Below are 17,887 nucleotides of genomic sequence, written 5' to 3'. Positions count from 1 at the left end.
GTGAGTTTACAGTACGCACGAATATTTAATATTTAGAACAAAAAAAAAAAATTACAGACTCAATTATTGAGTTGAGCTGGTGGCGGGGCGGGATGCGGTGCCGCTAAGTAAAATTTAATTTTTATATTTTTTTAACAGTTTTAAATATTTTTAAAAAATTTAAAAAAAATTAACACACTAATATTCAATAATAAATATATATTTTTTTAAAATATATATATGAGCCGTCAAAATGAGAGGATATACTAACATTATTAAAATGATATATAATTAAGATTTATTTTATTTTATTTTACTAGTAATTAGGAGTTATTTCTATAATTGGGACACGTTTTTAAAAATAGGATTAAAATGAAGATACATAAATAATTTTGTGTCGTATTAAAATTAAGTAGCCGGTACAAAATGGTCCTGTCCACCGTCCATGTAGGCTGCAGCTGCTGCTCATGAAAGAAGTCGAGTGGGCTACTTTAGCCTACACCTACCATCTACTACCACCGTTGTTTCTGTTTCTCGTACAAATGGAAGTGTCACGAGCACATATAACTACCATACTTCGCCCCACAACACAAAAAAATAAAGAAATAATAATATACAGATTTATTTTTAAGAGTGCTTATTTTATAAATTGTTATAATTTTATTTAATTTATTAACTTTATTAAATTTATAATCTGATATATCAAATTATATTAATTTATAAAATTAATAATTAATTTTAATATTTTTCTTTCTTTAATACCATCTTAACCATAAGATTCTGTTTTAATCGATTTTGAAATTTGGGTTCGGGGGGAGGGAGTGGGGGCCTGGAAAAGCTTTAAAGATGCTGGACCTGACAAATCTATCAAAAAGACAATGAGATTTGAGTGCTACGCTTGGCCCGGGGCCCTTACCTTAAAATCTAGGTTCTATACTCAAATTTGGACCATAGAACATGCACAAGGCACATAATCTCTACATGTGTAGGGTCACGTGGATACACGTATACACTCCTCCCAAAATTCAGAGAGAGATTGAGAGTGAACCAAGGTGTAAATATAAATAGATCAAAGGCTTCTTTCTCTATACAGGACTTGAATATGTGTACGCCTCCTAATTTATTAAGCATTTAATGAAAAAAAAATAAGAAAGGGATTGAGATTGAGAGGGGTCGTTGTGAGGTGGATAATGGGATTGATCTTTGGTAGGACGAAAGCAAACCATGAGAGCTGAGCAAGAGCAGAGGATGAGAAGTGTCAGTTGTTTTGGGAGAATAGACTGTATAGTGGTTTGAGGTGTGAGAAAGACCGGACGTCCATTTTGCATATTTGAGCCGTTTTGATTGGTTTCTGCCAATTTCTGATCATTTTTAGGTTTTGGGTTAGTTCGGACCCAAACACAAAGGCCCAAGGATATGGCGGAGAAATATTTTCCATCCAAACAAACAGAACCTTAACATCATCACTTGAAAAGGTTTATCATCTGTTATATGTCAAATGAATTCGGATCAACTCGCTATATTGATACGCTGTTTTGCAGACAGTGAGTGTCGAAATACAACATTCTTTCTCAAGGATGGATCGCACCCAGATAATCAATGAACTAAAACTAAAGAATCAAATCTTTTGTGATTTGTATGGATTATGCCGCACCCAAAAAACTTCAGCCGTTGACATGGAGTCACTTGTAGTTACAAGCATCAGTCAAGAGGCCCTTTTGGGAGGAGACATGTTACTGATAAGAGATGTTGTTGTGCCAATTGTAAATACTTGTATCAGAAGCCCTGGAAAAGTTCAACATAGGAGATTAAACTTGCACTTCAGATGTAAAATAACCATTAGTTATAATTATATAATCAGCATTAAAGATTAGAACTCGCCAAATAGAACAAGAGCAGTCTCCAGAAGTTGCAACTTGTTTGTTTCCCAGTTACTTGGATCTTGGATAACCTACTCAGAAATTACATACAAAATCAGGACATTTCAATAGGAATAACAATTGAAGTTTGACAGTAACTAACTATTTCCACCAAGCATAAATATATATTCATTTTCGGAGATTGTGCTCTGCAACTGCATATGAGTGACCTTATAGATGCCTGGACAGATGAGAAGATCTTACCACAGGATAGAAATGATAAATTATTTACCATTACTAATTGCAATCATCCTAGCAACTTAACAGCATGCAGCAAATCTCTTTTATATATACACACATGTATATTATGGTCGATATTTAATCAAAGTATAACTACTTGTCATTTATACATATTATCAGAATGACATAACAAAGCTACAACGTGCACATTTGAAACAGATATTTGATAACATAAAACACCCAACCCATCAGCAATTTTCTCAAATGCTTGTTCAGTAACAGATGTTCTGGAGTTACAAAATTAAAGGCATTATGATGAAAGATCTCTTGAAATATAGTTCAGCTGGATTATTTGCTCAAGACTTTTGGTTCTTACTTCTCTACTTGGACCTCCATGAAAAATGTGGACTTGTGGAAAATGATTCTGCTCTAGTACTTCATTGCCTAGTAGAAACAGAAGGTACCCTGAAGGGATCCTCATGGAAGAAAAAGGATTGCAATAACTTCGATAATGATCGAGTGCCATTGCTTCTTTAGTCTGAAGCAGTAATCTCTTAGATATGATTCAATATGGATCTTATTTTACCATTGATCAAAGATATTTCTATCAAGACATGACTCAAAGTAGGCAGATCTACTGAAATATGTATTCGAAAGATAACTGCGACAAGATTCCACAGGCATATATTAACACTAAGGAGAGTAGGGAAGGATTTGTTTCATTTTAATTTATTCTATGATTATTTTCTAAAACTGTATGTCTAATGGTCTAATGGAGACAAACTAATTCATGCTTCCTTAAGTTTCTACTCCAATGCATAGCCCTGCTGCTAAGAAACTCTCTTTGACTACTGACTTGGAAACAGTTAAATGAGTTGCAGCAGTTTTTAGTTTCTTGTATCAAGAATGTGAAACTTTGGGAGAAGATCGAGAGCGAAAGAAATCTGTTAAGCTAAGGGAGACTTGGCTTGCTCATGTTAGGGCATTCGCATGAACTGATATGGATAACTAAACAATAACTGATTTCAGTTTAACTACTTCCATTTAATGGCTTAACAAACTAGAACATTGAGGGTAAGTTTTTTTTAGTGAACATTGTGCTTTAGTTGACAAGACAAAAGTATAAAATTGTGGGTTTATGTGGCATCCAATGACTGGTGATCTTCAATTACTTACCCCCAAATTCAGATAATAAAACGGTTTTCTAATACTCACAATAAGTATATTTGGAAAAGCAAACATGTGACAAGACTTCATCTCAAAGTCAAAGCAGTATAGTTATTATGCCATTATTTTTCGGACTAAATCTTCCAAGTAAAAGAGTAGGAGACCTACACAGCATTAGTGCATTACTAACAGGTAAAATTAGGGCAATGTTTATGGGATGGAATATTAAGAATGAACTTGGACATGTATGCAAATGATTGGACCTCTAACTATTTTGTATATCACTCAAGGTTCTGACAAAATAACTTCATCCGTTCATATAAAAGAAAAAACTTAGCACTTCTTGAAGGTCACTCTATCTTGTTGCTCTAGCTTTTTTTGCTTGATTCTTTCAATGTCCAACATCTTTTTTAAAGTTTTTGATAATAAACAACATTGGGGTTGGGGTTTTGGTGGGGGGAATCGTCCTTACCTCTAACATAAAACTGCTCTTAGAAACACAAGCAACCCAGAGAAGTATCGTGGTAGAAGATGCAACCATGTAGACTTTTAACAACCCCACTCGGCTACGTCTTCGACCTTCAACAAAACAGGAATAAATATCTAACTATTGGAAACGGATGCATATGCATATGGTAGCTTGATAAAGACATTAGGATTTGGTCAGCTACCTAATTCCCCTAGTATTAGAGAAACAAACCCAACAGCAATAGCCAAAATAGCGAGTCTATCAGGATCCTCCTTTGAGGTTGACAGAACTGTGCATGCAGTTCCAATTAATTGAATGACAGCCTGCAATAAACAGTGCAAATCCAATCAATAGGAAATGCAAAGGTAGCTACTTGACATAAATGATTTGATTAATCACTTAGCATATATGAATGTTACACCACTACTAAAGTTTGCAATATCATAGAATTAAAGGAAAGAACCATAACACCTCAATTGAATAGCCAAAATCTCACCTAAGGTTTTAAAACATAGACCACCTGAAGTGGTCTAGTCTATACTCAACCTTCCACAAGTCAGAACAATTCCAAGTCAATTTTATGAGGGCACTAGCAAGTAGCAATAAACTCGCGTGTCTGGGGTAACGCCATTCAAGTTTCCAGGGACTACAACAAACTCCTTTAAAAAAAAAATTCTCTTTTACATTAATCTTATGCAACTATAGCTGCAGTATGAATCCAATCATCAATCCATCTGTTAACCTATATCAACCTAAATCCAATTCAATCAAAGCAACCATCTTTTCTCATCCATGGGAAATAGGAATTAACTTGTTTCCCGCATCAAGCAGAAAGAAAGAGAACTAGTTGAAAAAAAGATTTTATTTTTTGATAAGTAAAAAATTATATATATTAAAAGGAGAAACCAAGTACACTGAATGTATACAAGAAAACACCTTGCCCAAAATGACCCAAAAAGTCTCTAATGACCCAAAAAGCCAGTGGAAAAACAACACAAAATACATCAGACCCGACCCCAACCCCTTGTTTCCCATAGAACTAAAACTCTACCCGAACACTCAACCCCAACCCCTTGATTCCCCCCATCTTCACAGTGCCTTCTCTTTAGACTTCCCTCTAGTTGAGCTACCACCCTTAGCATCGTAGTTGATTGCCCAAGAAAGACGTTGTAGCTCCCTACTTTTCTTGAAATTTGATTTGGTTTCAAGCGCATGGCTTGCCTCAATCGCAGTAATTAGTTCTTTAAATTGATCTTCACATCCTCCATGTGAGATTCCCACAAACTGTTGAATCTCGTTAATTTTAGGCAGAATCCAGTCCGCTATTGGAGGAAGAGAGACCAGGGGAGCAACGTTATCCCCATTGAAAAAAAGATTTAACCATCTCATCTTATAACTCGCAATCTATATTATGCAGGTAACAGAGTTATATACTAGTTCTAATTACAAAACAAATCACGTTCAGAGAAATAAAGTCTATCAATAGAAAAAGAAAATCCCAGCAAATTTTGTGTATCGACCACTTAAAAAAGCAGCCACGCAATTACAGCAACAAAAATGTTCAAATTTTCTTCGAAATTTAGGAGCCACTCTCGACATGCATCGGCCATTAATGCATACATCAGAATAATTCATTATTTTTTGATCTACAAAACGAATAGAAAAACAGAACAATACATTATTACAATTGGTAATGGAATGTAGAAAACAAACACTGAGAGGTACTATACCTGGGTGAAAATTAGAGAGGAGAGACGAGACTTTCCTGAAGCTACCTTCTGATACCCTAAGATCCAAATAAGATTAAATCTCTTTTATTCTTTATTTAAATAGAAAAGCTATAGCGAAAAACACTAATGCTCCTGGTTAGAAGCCTACGGGAAGAGTTTGAGCAGGATTTACTTGAATCGACGACCATTCGATAGGAAAAATCTGAGCCATCCGTCCCAGAAGGTCTCCCAGATGCTGATTTTCTCTGCTGCATCGTCAACTTCGATTTTCTAGCTAGGGTTTCAGACTTTCAGTTGGTTACGCTGTGAAACTTTTGAAATGAGTGGGGTCAGAGTAGAATTATTTGTAAGATGGGTGCTAAGAATTGGTTTTATTAAACGCGACCGTTGGATAGTTGTAAATGAAACTTCGACCCTATATTTCCAGGATCTCACCTTTTTTACCTCTGAAAGATAAGAGTGGTCTCTATAGAATATTAATAGCATACGAGTGGGCCAGTGGCGGTGAGGGTGGTGGCTCAGTACTCAATAGTCCACGAGTATAGCAGTGGATAATGGGTTTTAGGGTCAAATTTTGCAATACAAAGCGTTCAGGATTATTAGTGACTCATTGGCTCATGGATCATTAATTTGGGAGATTAGGGTTAGACTATGGCTTAAGTCCGACTTACAGAGAGCACCTGTAATTTTTACCATCAAGGCCCCTCCTGTCTGACTTTCCAGCGGGTTGGGTGAACATTACATTTATGGTGGGTTCAATTATTTTATAATTTTTTATAAATATATTTAAATTTATTTTAATATTTAAATATATAAATTCATCTATTTAATCTCAACAAATTCATTCAATCATTTCAACTCATTATTATTTATAAAAAAAAAAAAAAAAATTCAACTCAACTAAATTGCTTAATATCCCAACGCAACGTTATTGTTGGTGTCTTTTGTATTAATTAAAATAACTTTGGAAAACAGTGCCACATTATGAGAGGAGATGGTGTTGCGTGTATCAGCGATTTTGTGTCTTTTTCCGAGGGCAAATCCCTCTCTCTCGTTCCCAATTCCCTATACGATACAAACAATCTAAAAAAAAATATTCAAGAATCGTGAGTAAGTAAAACTAATCAAAATACAATTACAAAAGTTTTGACAAAAAATATAAAGTGATTTGACATACCTTGAAGAAGGAAGATTAGAAGTAGAGGAGACGTAGGAGACGGAGGCCCAGTTGTCCTTGGATCGTTGGTACACTCTCAACTGCTCGGCCAGGTTCGACCAAGTTATATGGCTCTTCATCTCTCTGCAATCTTCTCCTACTTCTCTCTCAAGCATAAAACCCAACAAGCATAAAAATGAATGATGGTTTGATTTTTTTTTTTTTTTTCCGTTTCGTGTGAATTTTTTTATTTCATTTTTTTTGCCTGTTGGGTTTTTGTTTTCTATTTTTTTTTTAATGTAAATCTGCTTGTTGGGTTTTTGTTCGTCGGTATGGACTATTTTTTGGAATCTGAAGGATGTTTTGATTTTTTTTTTTCTGTTTCGTGTGGATTTTTTTTATTTCATTTTTATGCTTGTTGGGTTTTTGTTCTCCATTTTTTTTTTTTTTTTGGATTTGTCAATTGCTTGGATGTGAGTTTCTTATTCATTCTTCTAGGTATGGAGAGAAAATTTCTTTGATTCTTCTACTCGTTGTTTGTGAGAGATTCAACTTGGTTTTGGAGAAAGCCAAAGCAAAAGATTAAGCACTTAAAACACTCAATCAATTGGTGATTAAGCTTTTAGATTGTTCTTGAATTATATTGGATCCACTCTTTTGGATGACAATTCATTCCAAGAAGAATTAAAAACAATATTAATTCTTAAAAAGCTCCTAATATTGCATTTTTTTTATGGAAAATCCGGAATGTTTTCTGTGGATTTCTAACAAAGGAAAGCCCCCGTATGCCATTTGATTCATTTAAGTTCCCTGCATCAATTTAATAGTTAGCTCTTTTTTTTTTATCCATATTGAATGTAGTCTATCACTTCGAGGTCATGAGAATCTTGTGAATTGATATATTATGGCGTGCATCTTTGAGGAGATTGACACGGCCAAAGATCATCCCAAAGATGAATCCGCTTACCAGTACCCAACAAAAAAACTTTCAAAAAAGTGATATGTAAAAGGAAGATAATAAGCTTACTTTTCTTTTCTAACAAAATAATATTCTTAGCATGTTTCCTCCTGGCTTCTTCGTAATTATTGAAACTAGTTATACCAATGATCTTGTTTTTTGGTAGGCACACCCCTTTGCAGATAATCCACCTTATTGGTAACTTCATGAGAATATGGTCAGTCTACTCCATGTACCACTATTTCACTCAAACGGGAGCTACAATCATACTTTTTTTCTTCTATTGTGTCTGGTGCCTGCATCCATCCTTTTTTTAATACTTCAAAAGCCTTGGAAGGGCAGGCCACTCTCAAATCAACATGTTAAATAAAAAAAAATCCCTATCATTGTAAACTCCATGATAAAAAGTCATCAGGAAATTTACTCATATCATTACTGTTATTTTTCTTACACAGTTCCATTCATCCATTCACTTTTCAGGTTGTACCTTCTATAATAAATGGTGGAATAACAGCTTTATACTTCATCATGTGGGAAAAAGGCCTCAAATCATGTGGACTAGTGAGGTAGGTTTTCTAATGCTTGAAAAAGATTTCAGTTGAGTACTCTTGCACCATTCTACATTAGAATCTATATATAAGAAAATAATTGTATAAGATTGCTTGAGCTTATGCCTAAATTGCAATTTTGTATTTTTCCATCAGTAAAAAATGTTATAATTTTTATTATTTTGCTATCTTCTATTCAGAGTGTTTTTGTTAAGAACTCGAGAAACTTGGGTGGCTTTTGCAAACCATTCTAAATGGTAAAAGCTTTAACTTTAAAATAATGAGCATATGCTCTCTACCTTGCTTTTTCCCGTAGATTATGTCTAGATCCCCTTTCCTAATTTCTATTTGTTGTGGAGAATTTGATATTTGCTTCTTCTTACATCACTTGATCTAAACTAGGCAAACATCACTTTAGTACAACATATCCAATATTTATTGCATTTAAAATTTTTAATGCAAATGTGGGCAATCAATAATCATTGACGGATGTGGACAAATTATAAATATTGTGGCTTCAGGGTCCTTGAAGATAGGAACGAGGTGAGAACTCAGGCCAATGCGTTTGACATTAATGAGAGAGGGAAAAGGAGGGAGGTCTTGTTGGTTTGTGTCATGTGGACTTGTCCATTGGCGGATGATGCGTATCTTTTGATATTGTCCAAGTCATGTGCATTGGTACTATTGTGAATGTTGTAAGAAAAGCTGCCCAAGAGTTGCAGAAATGAAAATCTTGTTAACTTGAAATATTGCTTCTATCATTTAAAGGTCAGTCCCAAATTAGAAAAAATACAGTGAAGATGCTTACATGAGACTTCTTTAATACACTATAATAGCCTTAATCTTACTTTTTATTTTCTGGATGATGGTTTTCTTGTTATACACTTGTAAAACCATGCTTGTTTGTTATGGACTGTAGTAGTCTCAGCTTCTCTAACTTGAATGCTTGGATCTATGGGCCACTGCTTACTATTTATTTTTGGTAGTAAGTTGTTGAGACCTGGAATAACAAATAGTATTCAAATTTTACAAAATTAAATAATCTTGTGGGTATCTTGGAGAAGGTATTCATCTGTGTCTCCTGATTGTGTTTGTTTTAAGTGATTGATACTAAACAAAATACCTACAAATGACCTTTGATTGATTTTCGTGAATTTTTTAGTCAACATAAAAGTCATCGTTGAATGAAAATTTGTATCATGTCTTCTATTACAATACATTTGAAACTTCAAAATAGATAAAATAAGAGTTGGAAGAAGGGAGAGAAGGTAACCATTTCATAAAAGTAGGCAAACGTGCTTTGCACATTGCTCCCGCCTAGTATAAGAAAAAATCTATTCATCATCTTTTTTCTCATCCTTTCATCATCCCATGATGTGGCATTAGATGATAGGTTTATAAGTAAAATATAATAAATAGTCTCCAATCATTTAATATCATATCATGAGATGATGAGAATGATGATAAAAATTGAGATGATGAGTAGCATTACTCTAAATATAATTTTAAGATTTGTAAATATCGCATTTAAAAAAAAAAGTTTGAATCTATTATTGAAAAAATATTTTTTTGAAAACTGTATTTAACATTAATCAATTAATTTTTCTTAAACAAAACTTCAGTTGGTCATATATTCTTTGTATATAATTTATATACTACATACGGCTTTGGATTACTTATAATGAAAGCATCACTAGATGTGTCGTATTACACATATGAGCAGATAAACTCAATTGTAATGAATTAATATTTTGGTCCCGTTTACTTTTTAATAAAATACGTATGTAAGCCTAGCTAGGTGTGTGTATATATATATTTCTGTTATATATATATTTTTATATTTTTTTTTATGTATTCTATTAATGTGATTGATTATAACAATTAATTTATATTAAAAAAAATAACACAATCAATCCCATTAATAGAATGTATAAGAAGAATATAAAAATAACTGCACATAAAATTTTTTATATATATATTATTGCAGCTAGGTATATATATTGACCCAATTATTTGGAAATGTTGTGTATCTGGTGAAATTAATTAAAAACCAACATTTTTTCGAGCAGTTGCTTTGAAGTAAGCCAAGACGCCCACGAAAGGTGCATTTATGTACGTGGTTGGCTCCGTCTGCCCAACATCCATACGGGAATTACTGAACGAATCGTCCCCGGCAGGGCCTCCGATAATTGCCCCCGTCAGCTGGTTCATGTCGGGATTCTGGCTATAAAGGTACTTGTCTCCGTCACGGCAACCTAGCTTCTTTGGGTGTTTGTGAATCGAAGGTAAGGTGGCTCCACGGTGATGTATCTTCCGAGGGAACTTTGGGCCAAATCCCACCATGTATGACATCCCCAATGGGTTATTTCCCAGTAAATAATCCACCTGCATTCATCAATTAACGATACCAAATCCTTCTTATCCAGATCACGTATGCATGGAACATTAATTTCTCAGCGAAGCATTTTACCAAACGATGATCGTGCTTCATTTGTTCGAGGTGCATACCTGGCTCCTGGCGATATTGATCAGCCTACTTGGAGTGACAACAACATCACCACAACGAACCAGTTTATGGGCAATACTCATATGCAAAGAGTAAACAATTAGGAGGAAAGAAGAAGCTGTTGCATGTTGTGTGTTACTTCCTCCAGGCTTGATTAGAAGCCCACCTAATGAATATATATATATATATATATAGGAATCAGATTAGATGTGGTGTATTCAGGGTTATGAAATCAACCCATCTATTCATAAGGTTGGTTGGAGAAAACTAACCTGGAGTGTAAGTGACTGATTTGGAAGGTGATTCGGGTAACATGGAGCATACAAACTTGTCAGCGTTGAGAATATAAGGATTATCATTAGAGTCGTCCTTCATCACCCACTGCCAACAGAGGAGGATCAAAGAAACCAGAATTTTTGTTATGGGAAGATAAAAAATGGTGAGAAATGATTGAGTTGGATAACTGATAATTAACCTGGGAAACAAGTACGTTAATGCCAGCATGCTTTGCATCCCATCCAAATTCAGCAAAGCTAGCACCTACATATGGATTGCCATGTATATTTCTTACAACAATGGATTCCAAATGGTGAATGTTTTGTTCGAGATACTCCCAGTAATAAGCCTCCTGTGTGGCCTTGTATAACCATGCTGCTGCCCAGAGCAATTCATCCTACAAAGATGTATAATGTGAAACTGAACTCTTTATTTGCCATTCAAATTTAAATTCAATCTAACCATGCAGTTAAAATCCAGCTAGGAAAAAAATGACCAAAGTTGATCCTTACACAGCTAGCATTCATTTCAGCCAATTCATACTAACTTATCAAGATTATTCAAGCTCTGTCTCATCACATAAATTCACCAAAATTGATAACAAAACTACCCCAAGGCATACCGCGTAGCCGCTGTAATCACAGTAAAATGGGCATGCCACTTCGCCAATACTCAAGTTGTAAGATCCCTGATACCCATCTGCAAAGTTAAAGACCTGATATTCCACAATACAAAGAAAAACAAATTGAAATGATCATTATCAAAAAATAATTCGAAAGAAAAGGGTATAATCTAATGGAAAAGGTGATATATTATAATCAACCTCACGTACCTGTTTAGATCTATGAAGAAGGAATGCAGAATACTTAGCATTAGAAGCCTTAAAAGCAATTGAAGAGGCTGCAAGTGCTGCTGCAATCTCAGCTGAGACTTCGGTTCCAGGATTTGTTTCGTTAATTACATAAGAGGTTCGAGGAGTGTCCATGTCCTCCGGCCTCTCCCAACAATTGTGATCGCCATTGGAGTCGGCAACTTGGCCAACCACAACATGGTGGACGCTTGTGGCTTTAAGCAAGTAGTCACTTCCCCATCGAACAGCCTCCAATGCATGTTTTTTATCCCAGTACCCCATATACTTCCCAAAGTCTATCACACTCCAAGCCAGCATCGTTACTGTGAATGCCATAGGGAAGTGGAACTTGACATTGTCACCGGCATCGTAGTATCCCCCAACCAAATCCATCTGTAAATATTGGAACCCGGCGGCCAGTGTGAATTAATACTGATCTTACATCTCACTTTGACTATTTAAAAGAAATGTATCATGGATACATATATAAGAAATGTATGCAATAAAATAAATACTGCTGCAGAATATTAAGGGCTGGTTTGGTTATACAAATTAAATTATTACATCTCATTTTATTTCATATAATCATCACAAATTTTTTAAACTCTTACACAAAATATAGTAAACAATTCATTTTTTTCAAATTTCCAAACAAAAATAATATTATAACAATATTTTATTCAACTTTTAACAAAGTAGTTCATCTCATCTCATCTGAACTGTGTAACCAAACAAAGAATCACCACAAATGACATGATATCAAAGCAGAAATCCCGAATTTGAATGTTGAGTACTCTATATTTCACCCATTTAATTAAATATTTCACACGATCTTGAGCAACTTATAAAAGGAGAATATGATCTATATGTTAGGGAGTGTTAATATAACATGATCTAAATAATTAAAATTATCACTTCCTATCACTTTAAAATTTTAGGATAAATAATGGTTTAGCATAGAATAGAAAAGTACCAGCCATGCATATAAAATTATAAACTCTATCCCAAGTGATGATTTTTCACACAAAAGAATACATACCAGGTGATGATTTTACACAGAAACGTACCTGCCGTATAAACTCGTCGATCTGCTGTTCTTTTATTAATCTAGTGTCCTTTTGACAGTAACTATGAGAGAATGAGAACGAGGGAGAGGGCGGGGGGGATCACTTACACCAATGTCAGAGCCATCACGAAGAGCGGAATCCTTCCTCCAAGTCATACGCTGGGTAGAAGGCAACTTTCCTGACCTCTGGCCTTCAAAGAACAGTATGCACTTTGATAAAGCGTCCGCATAGTCGGGTGAATTAGAAGCCCAGCTTGTCCCTGCTTCCATCATAATCATCACCGTTCCCGTCAACATTATCAACAACGTCGGTGGAATTAGGGCATTGCATTTCCCAGCCATTCTCTCTCACTCAAAACCAACTCCACAGGCAGGCGCGCAGTACTAGTACTGATGATGTGAAACGTACGTGCATGTGTGTTTGGCAATTGGCATATATATATATAGAGTTGAGGAAATAATTCAAAAGTTAAAAACTTTGAAAGCACATGAACTATACATGGAAGAATATTCTGGCATATATATAAATATATAATCTGGGAAGTAATATTACCTATATATATATATATATATCAAGGAAGTCAATATATAATTCCATATTGATCTTCACATATCAAGTAATTATATAATGGAACAGCTAGAGTCAATTAAATTTTATTTACTATTATATATACTTTCCAATTAATATATTACTAATTTTTCTGATAATTATTTTCCACGTTTTCGTGATTTTGGTGGTTTTTCTTGTTTTTTGGGGCATGGGGCGAATGTTTTTGCATAGTAATTATCTGATCTCAAATCTGGTCTATATATATATATATATATATATATATATGCTTTTGCCATCAATCAGCAACTGATTGTGCGAGACTTGATATATATTGGTGGGAATTGAGATAATTCCCAGCAGCTTCTTATGTATAGTATATCGAGAGGCCAGGTAAGTACACAGTAGTAGCTAGTCTTGCATGTTGCTGTTCATGAGTCATGATGAACTTGCAAATTTTGTTATATGCAGCTAGTTAGCTTTATTTTCTTAATTAATTTACTTTCCAATTAATTTCCAGCTCAACACATGGTTGGCTTATTATATATTATTAATAATTAATTAACCGCCCTTGATATATATATATAAGTCAGGATTACGAAATCTTCGCATTAATTAGTTTGTTCTTTAATTAATTAGTTAATGGATTTTTGTGTTTTTTCGGTTGCAAAGCTTTTATATGAATATTTAATTTATACAACTAAGATAATTAATTTCCTCCAATATGGTAAAGAAACCTTTTCTGAGATATATAATACTGTCATCGTTTTTTTTTAAAACAAAAAAACTGAATATTTTTACCATCACTTATATATAAAGTGGACGATTGGATTAAGATCAATCCTTCACAAAAAGCTTAAGATGAAGCTTTTTCAGTATATTGATTAGGTGCATGCATGCATGCCCGTTTCAGTATATCACGAACTCCATGAAGCTTCCTGCAGCAGTTCGATGATCCATATCTCTGGTTGTAATTAATTAAGCAGTAATTACTTTTTTTTTTCCGTTGTCTTGATCTTGGACATTGAATTTGAATTTCAAAGTGATTAATATATAGTTGAGCTGGCAAATTAATTAATCTAGTAGCTAGCTAGCTAGCTAGTACCAGCTCCAGTAGTAGTACTCTTATAACATTAACGGAATGTTAATTACTGCTCAAGTTTAGTAGTTAATTGCGTGTGATGATGATCTGTTTATCAATGATTTTTTGAAAAATAATATTTCTCAAATTAAGTTACCATTTGAAAGCCAATAATTAGCCAAAACGTACGGTACTTTTCTTGCATGATCTGACTACATATAATATAAAAACAAAATAACATGATCATAGTACTACTTTTGACAACAGACTTCTCCAAATTCTGTATTTTCTCCACTACATAATTCCAGTAATTAGATGCCTTTCATGTTGCCTTAAATTATAACCATGCTGCTCCCCAAACCAATTCATCCTGTAATTATATATATATATATCATTGTTCAACATATGTTACATTATCTCGATCTTTTTCGACATTAATATAAGATGTAACTCATGATGTTCATGAGAATTAGGCTGCGTTTGATTCCTAAATTCAGCTTAACTCAACTGAGTTCAGTTTAATTTTAAGTTGAGTCTAACATCTAAATATTCAACTCTCAAATTACTAAACTCATTCCAACTCAAAACCTTTTTACACGTGGGACCCACAACCTTTTTCAATTTCTCATAAAAAAATACTAAACTCATCTTAACATTCAAGCACACTTTAAATTCAGTTTCACTACAAGAAAATTACTTATTTGTAGCTAGTTAATTACAACGAAATAACTATTTACAGTTAAAATGAATTTGTTTTAGTCATAAATAGTCTTTTCGCAGCAATTAAATGACCACAAAAATCTGTTTTTCTTGTAATGTTTAGATGTGCCCCATAAAACTCTCTTCACCACTCAACTCATTATTATTCATAAAGAACTTAACTCAGCTAAGTTCAACTCAATATTCAAACGCAGCCTTAATGATCTCATGTTCAAATAAGTACGCTGGCTATGAAGCTAGCTAGTAATTAATTATTAGATATTGCATGCATGCACACCTGGTAGCTAGCCATTGTAATCACAATAAAACGGACACATGCATGGGCCAAGACTGTCATTGTAAGATCCCCGATACTTATCGGCAAAGTCGAAAACCTAATCCATGAAGTAGTTATCAATATTAGCAAGAAAACATGTTCAAATTTTTTAATGCATGCAATTAGTAATTGCATGCGTAAAATAAGTATAGAACGAGCTGCTAGCTACTAGCTAATTGCATGCGTAAAATAAGTATAGAACGAGCTGCTAGCTACTAGCTAGTGCTATCATTGATCACATGCTTGCCCTTTTAAGAAGCCTTGCAGAATAGCCAGGATCAATGGACCTAAACACCATGGAAGACGCACCAAGCGCTGCAGCTATCTCGGTCGAATTAACCTCTGAGCCCGGGAATTTTTTGCTCACTGCGCGCATAGGGTACTGTTCTTGGGGGTGTCCATGTCTTCTGGCCTCTCCCAGCAATTCTGATCACCATAGGGGTCACCCACTTGAGCAAAGACAAACCCAGGGATGCTTGTGGCCTTAAGAAAGTAGTCTGTCGCCCATCGAATAGCGTCAAGAGCATGTGAAAGGTCCGAGCCCATGAATTTTTTGAACTCTAATACACTCCATGAAAGCATTGTCGTCGAAAATGCCATCGGAAAGCTGAACTTAACGTTGTCGCCGGGTCGTAGTAACCATCTACCAAATCAACCTGATGATGGTACGAACGTATGTTTATGGAGTTACATAGATTTACTCAACCTGATATATATTATATATATATATATACACACCTTGATGAAGATGTTCCTAAAATTTCAAAAAAAAAAAAAAAGAATACATCAAACTTTCTTTTTATTTTATTATAGAAGTTTAATTCTTTAACATTTTAATTAGAAAATGCAACCAAACTCTTTGACTTACACCAATCTCAGAACCAGGGAGGAACTGCTAAGAGGCTCCAAACAACCCCCTCCCCAAAATTTAAAAATTTGATAAAATTAAGTTTTGAAATGTGTTTTTATAAAGTAGACTATATAAAAATTAGTATTTGACCCTCCCAAAATTAATATTTTTAACTTGGCCCCCCAAAAACCAAATTTTCTGATTCCACCCCTGCTCAAAACCATCACGAAGAGCAAAATCTTTCCTCCAAGCCATCCTATGAAAAGAGGGTAACTTCTTTGACCTCTACCCTTCAAAAATAAATATATGCTCTTCGCGCAACAACGCATCCCCGTAATCATGCGAAGCCACCTTCGTCGACACCATCACTATCAATATCCCTTCCAAAACCAACAAGCTTTGAATTATATTCATTGTCTGTTGAAGAAAATTGTGTGGATACAGTAATCTGAAAAAATAAATGCGACTTTGAAAAGTGTAGAACACTATCTTTAAGATGATAATTGCCCCCAGTAGAATTAGTTTGCTACCGAGTTACAAGTAATTCACTTCCAGAATACAACAAAGTCACCAATTACAAATAGCAATTCTGAAATTTTTCCTTCAGAGTTTCTCTATAAAATTATGTAAGTGACTGAAAATATGAGAGAAATGAATAATGAATTCGTGGGTCTCATCTTCTATTTATAGAGAATGAAGTGACACCATGTGAAAATCACAACTCTTAACTTGTGATTTTTCAACTGATAGTTATAGTTTAAAGGTCATGTTATTTCATTTAGAGACCAAAGAACATGTCTAGTCAAGTGGTATTGGACACCTCCCTTCACCAAGGGAGGTCACTATGTTCAAAACACACTTATTAACCATTTTGGTTGAATTTATTTTGAAGTATTGCACCCATCCAAGTGGGTCTTCAAAAGGGCCGGTTCAGCCCATGCGCGGTACCTTTTCTGCCCAAGCATCATGCCTCTTCAAGCTTGGTCCACGCACCCCTTGGGCTAATTCTATGCCTTTATAAAATTAAAGTGCCTTTATAAAATTAACGCATCAAAGTGTAGCTATGGTGATTTGAACCCAAACCCTCTCATTTGAAACAACACATCCTTAAAATTGAACCAATGCAACTCTTTGAGATAGTGGTTAACGAAAATAAATAATAACCCACATTCAATAAATTTACATATTTAATATCACAATCCCTCACTTAGATTGCGATATTAAATTTTCAGTTAAATACTGATATCCTCATGCATACAAGAAGGTATCTTTCGACTTAAACCTTCAATTAGTGTAAATATCTCAAATTTTTATCAAAGTCAATGGTGGTCTAGGCTTAAACTAAGACTCCATATGTTAAGAACGGAAATACAACACACATGATTTCATTCAGTTTTAGCGAAATAACTCATCAATTATTTGCACTAATACAGGTGCTCCATCTTGGCATTCATGAACATTTACAAAAACAAATCTTAAACTTTTGTTAGAAGTTTTCTCCACATTTTATATTCACATAGGTAAAGTTCCTTTTACCTCATCAATTGTGTCCCTATTACTTCAGACACT

General features: G+C 34.4%; 2 protein-coding genes and 1 long non-coding RNA gene across 3 annotated transcripts; 1 reads left to right on the top strand and 2 right to left on the bottom strand.

Annotated features, from left to right (window-relative positions):
* Positions 1-1,464: 1,464 nt before the first annotated feature.
* On the bottom strand, positions 1,465-5,909 carry LOC109014089. The gene is made up of 6 exons (XM_018996410.2): positions 5,617-5,909; positions 5,445-5,500; positions 3,917-4,037; positions 3,718-3,824; positions 1,861-1,930; positions 1,465-1,764 (listed from the first exon to the last, which is right to left on the bottom strand). Exons 1-6 carry the CDS (start codon positions 5,696-5,698, stop codon positions 1,685-1,687), a joined length of 516 nt encoding a protein of 171 aa, XP_018851955.1. The 5' UTR covers positions 5,699-5,909; the 3' UTR covers positions 1,465-1,684.
* A 660-nt stretch (positions 5,910-6,569) lies between these two features.
* On the top strand, positions 6,570-8,933 carry LOC109014090. The gene is made up of 3 exons (XR_001999687.2): positions 6,570-6,713; positions 8,039-8,124; positions 8,628-8,933. It is a non-coding gene; the product is annotated as an uncharacterized LOC109014090 (long non-coding RNA).
* Positions 8,934-10,092: 1,159 nt separating this feature from the next.
* LOC109014087 (endoglucanase 4-like) lies at positions 10,093-13,186 on the bottom strand. Its single transcript, XM_035695012.1, has 7 exons — positions 12,913-13,186; positions 11,721-12,131; positions 11,511-11,603; positions 11,088-11,285; positions 10,885-10,993; positions 10,615-10,778; positions 10,093-10,491 (listed from the first exon to the last, which is right to left on the bottom strand). The coding sequence occupies exons 1-7, from the start codon at positions 13,144-13,146 to the stop codon at positions 10,150-10,152; spliced, it is 1,551 nt and encodes a 516-aa protein (XP_035550905.1). The 5' UTR covers positions 13,147-13,186; the 3' UTR covers positions 10,093-10,149.
* Positions 13,187-17,887: the final 4,701 nt, after the last annotated feature.

Source organism: Juglans regia, chromosome 10, assembly GCF_001411555.2.
Source record: "Juglans regia cultivar Chandler chromosome 10, Walnut 2.0, whole genome shotgun sequence".
NCBI lineage: Eukaryota > Viridiplantae > Streptophyta > Magnoliopsida > Fagales > Juglandaceae > Juglans > Juglans regia.
The sequence above is the reverse complement of the archived record's forward strand: the minus strand, read 5'-3'. Positions and strand labels throughout refer to the sequence as shown.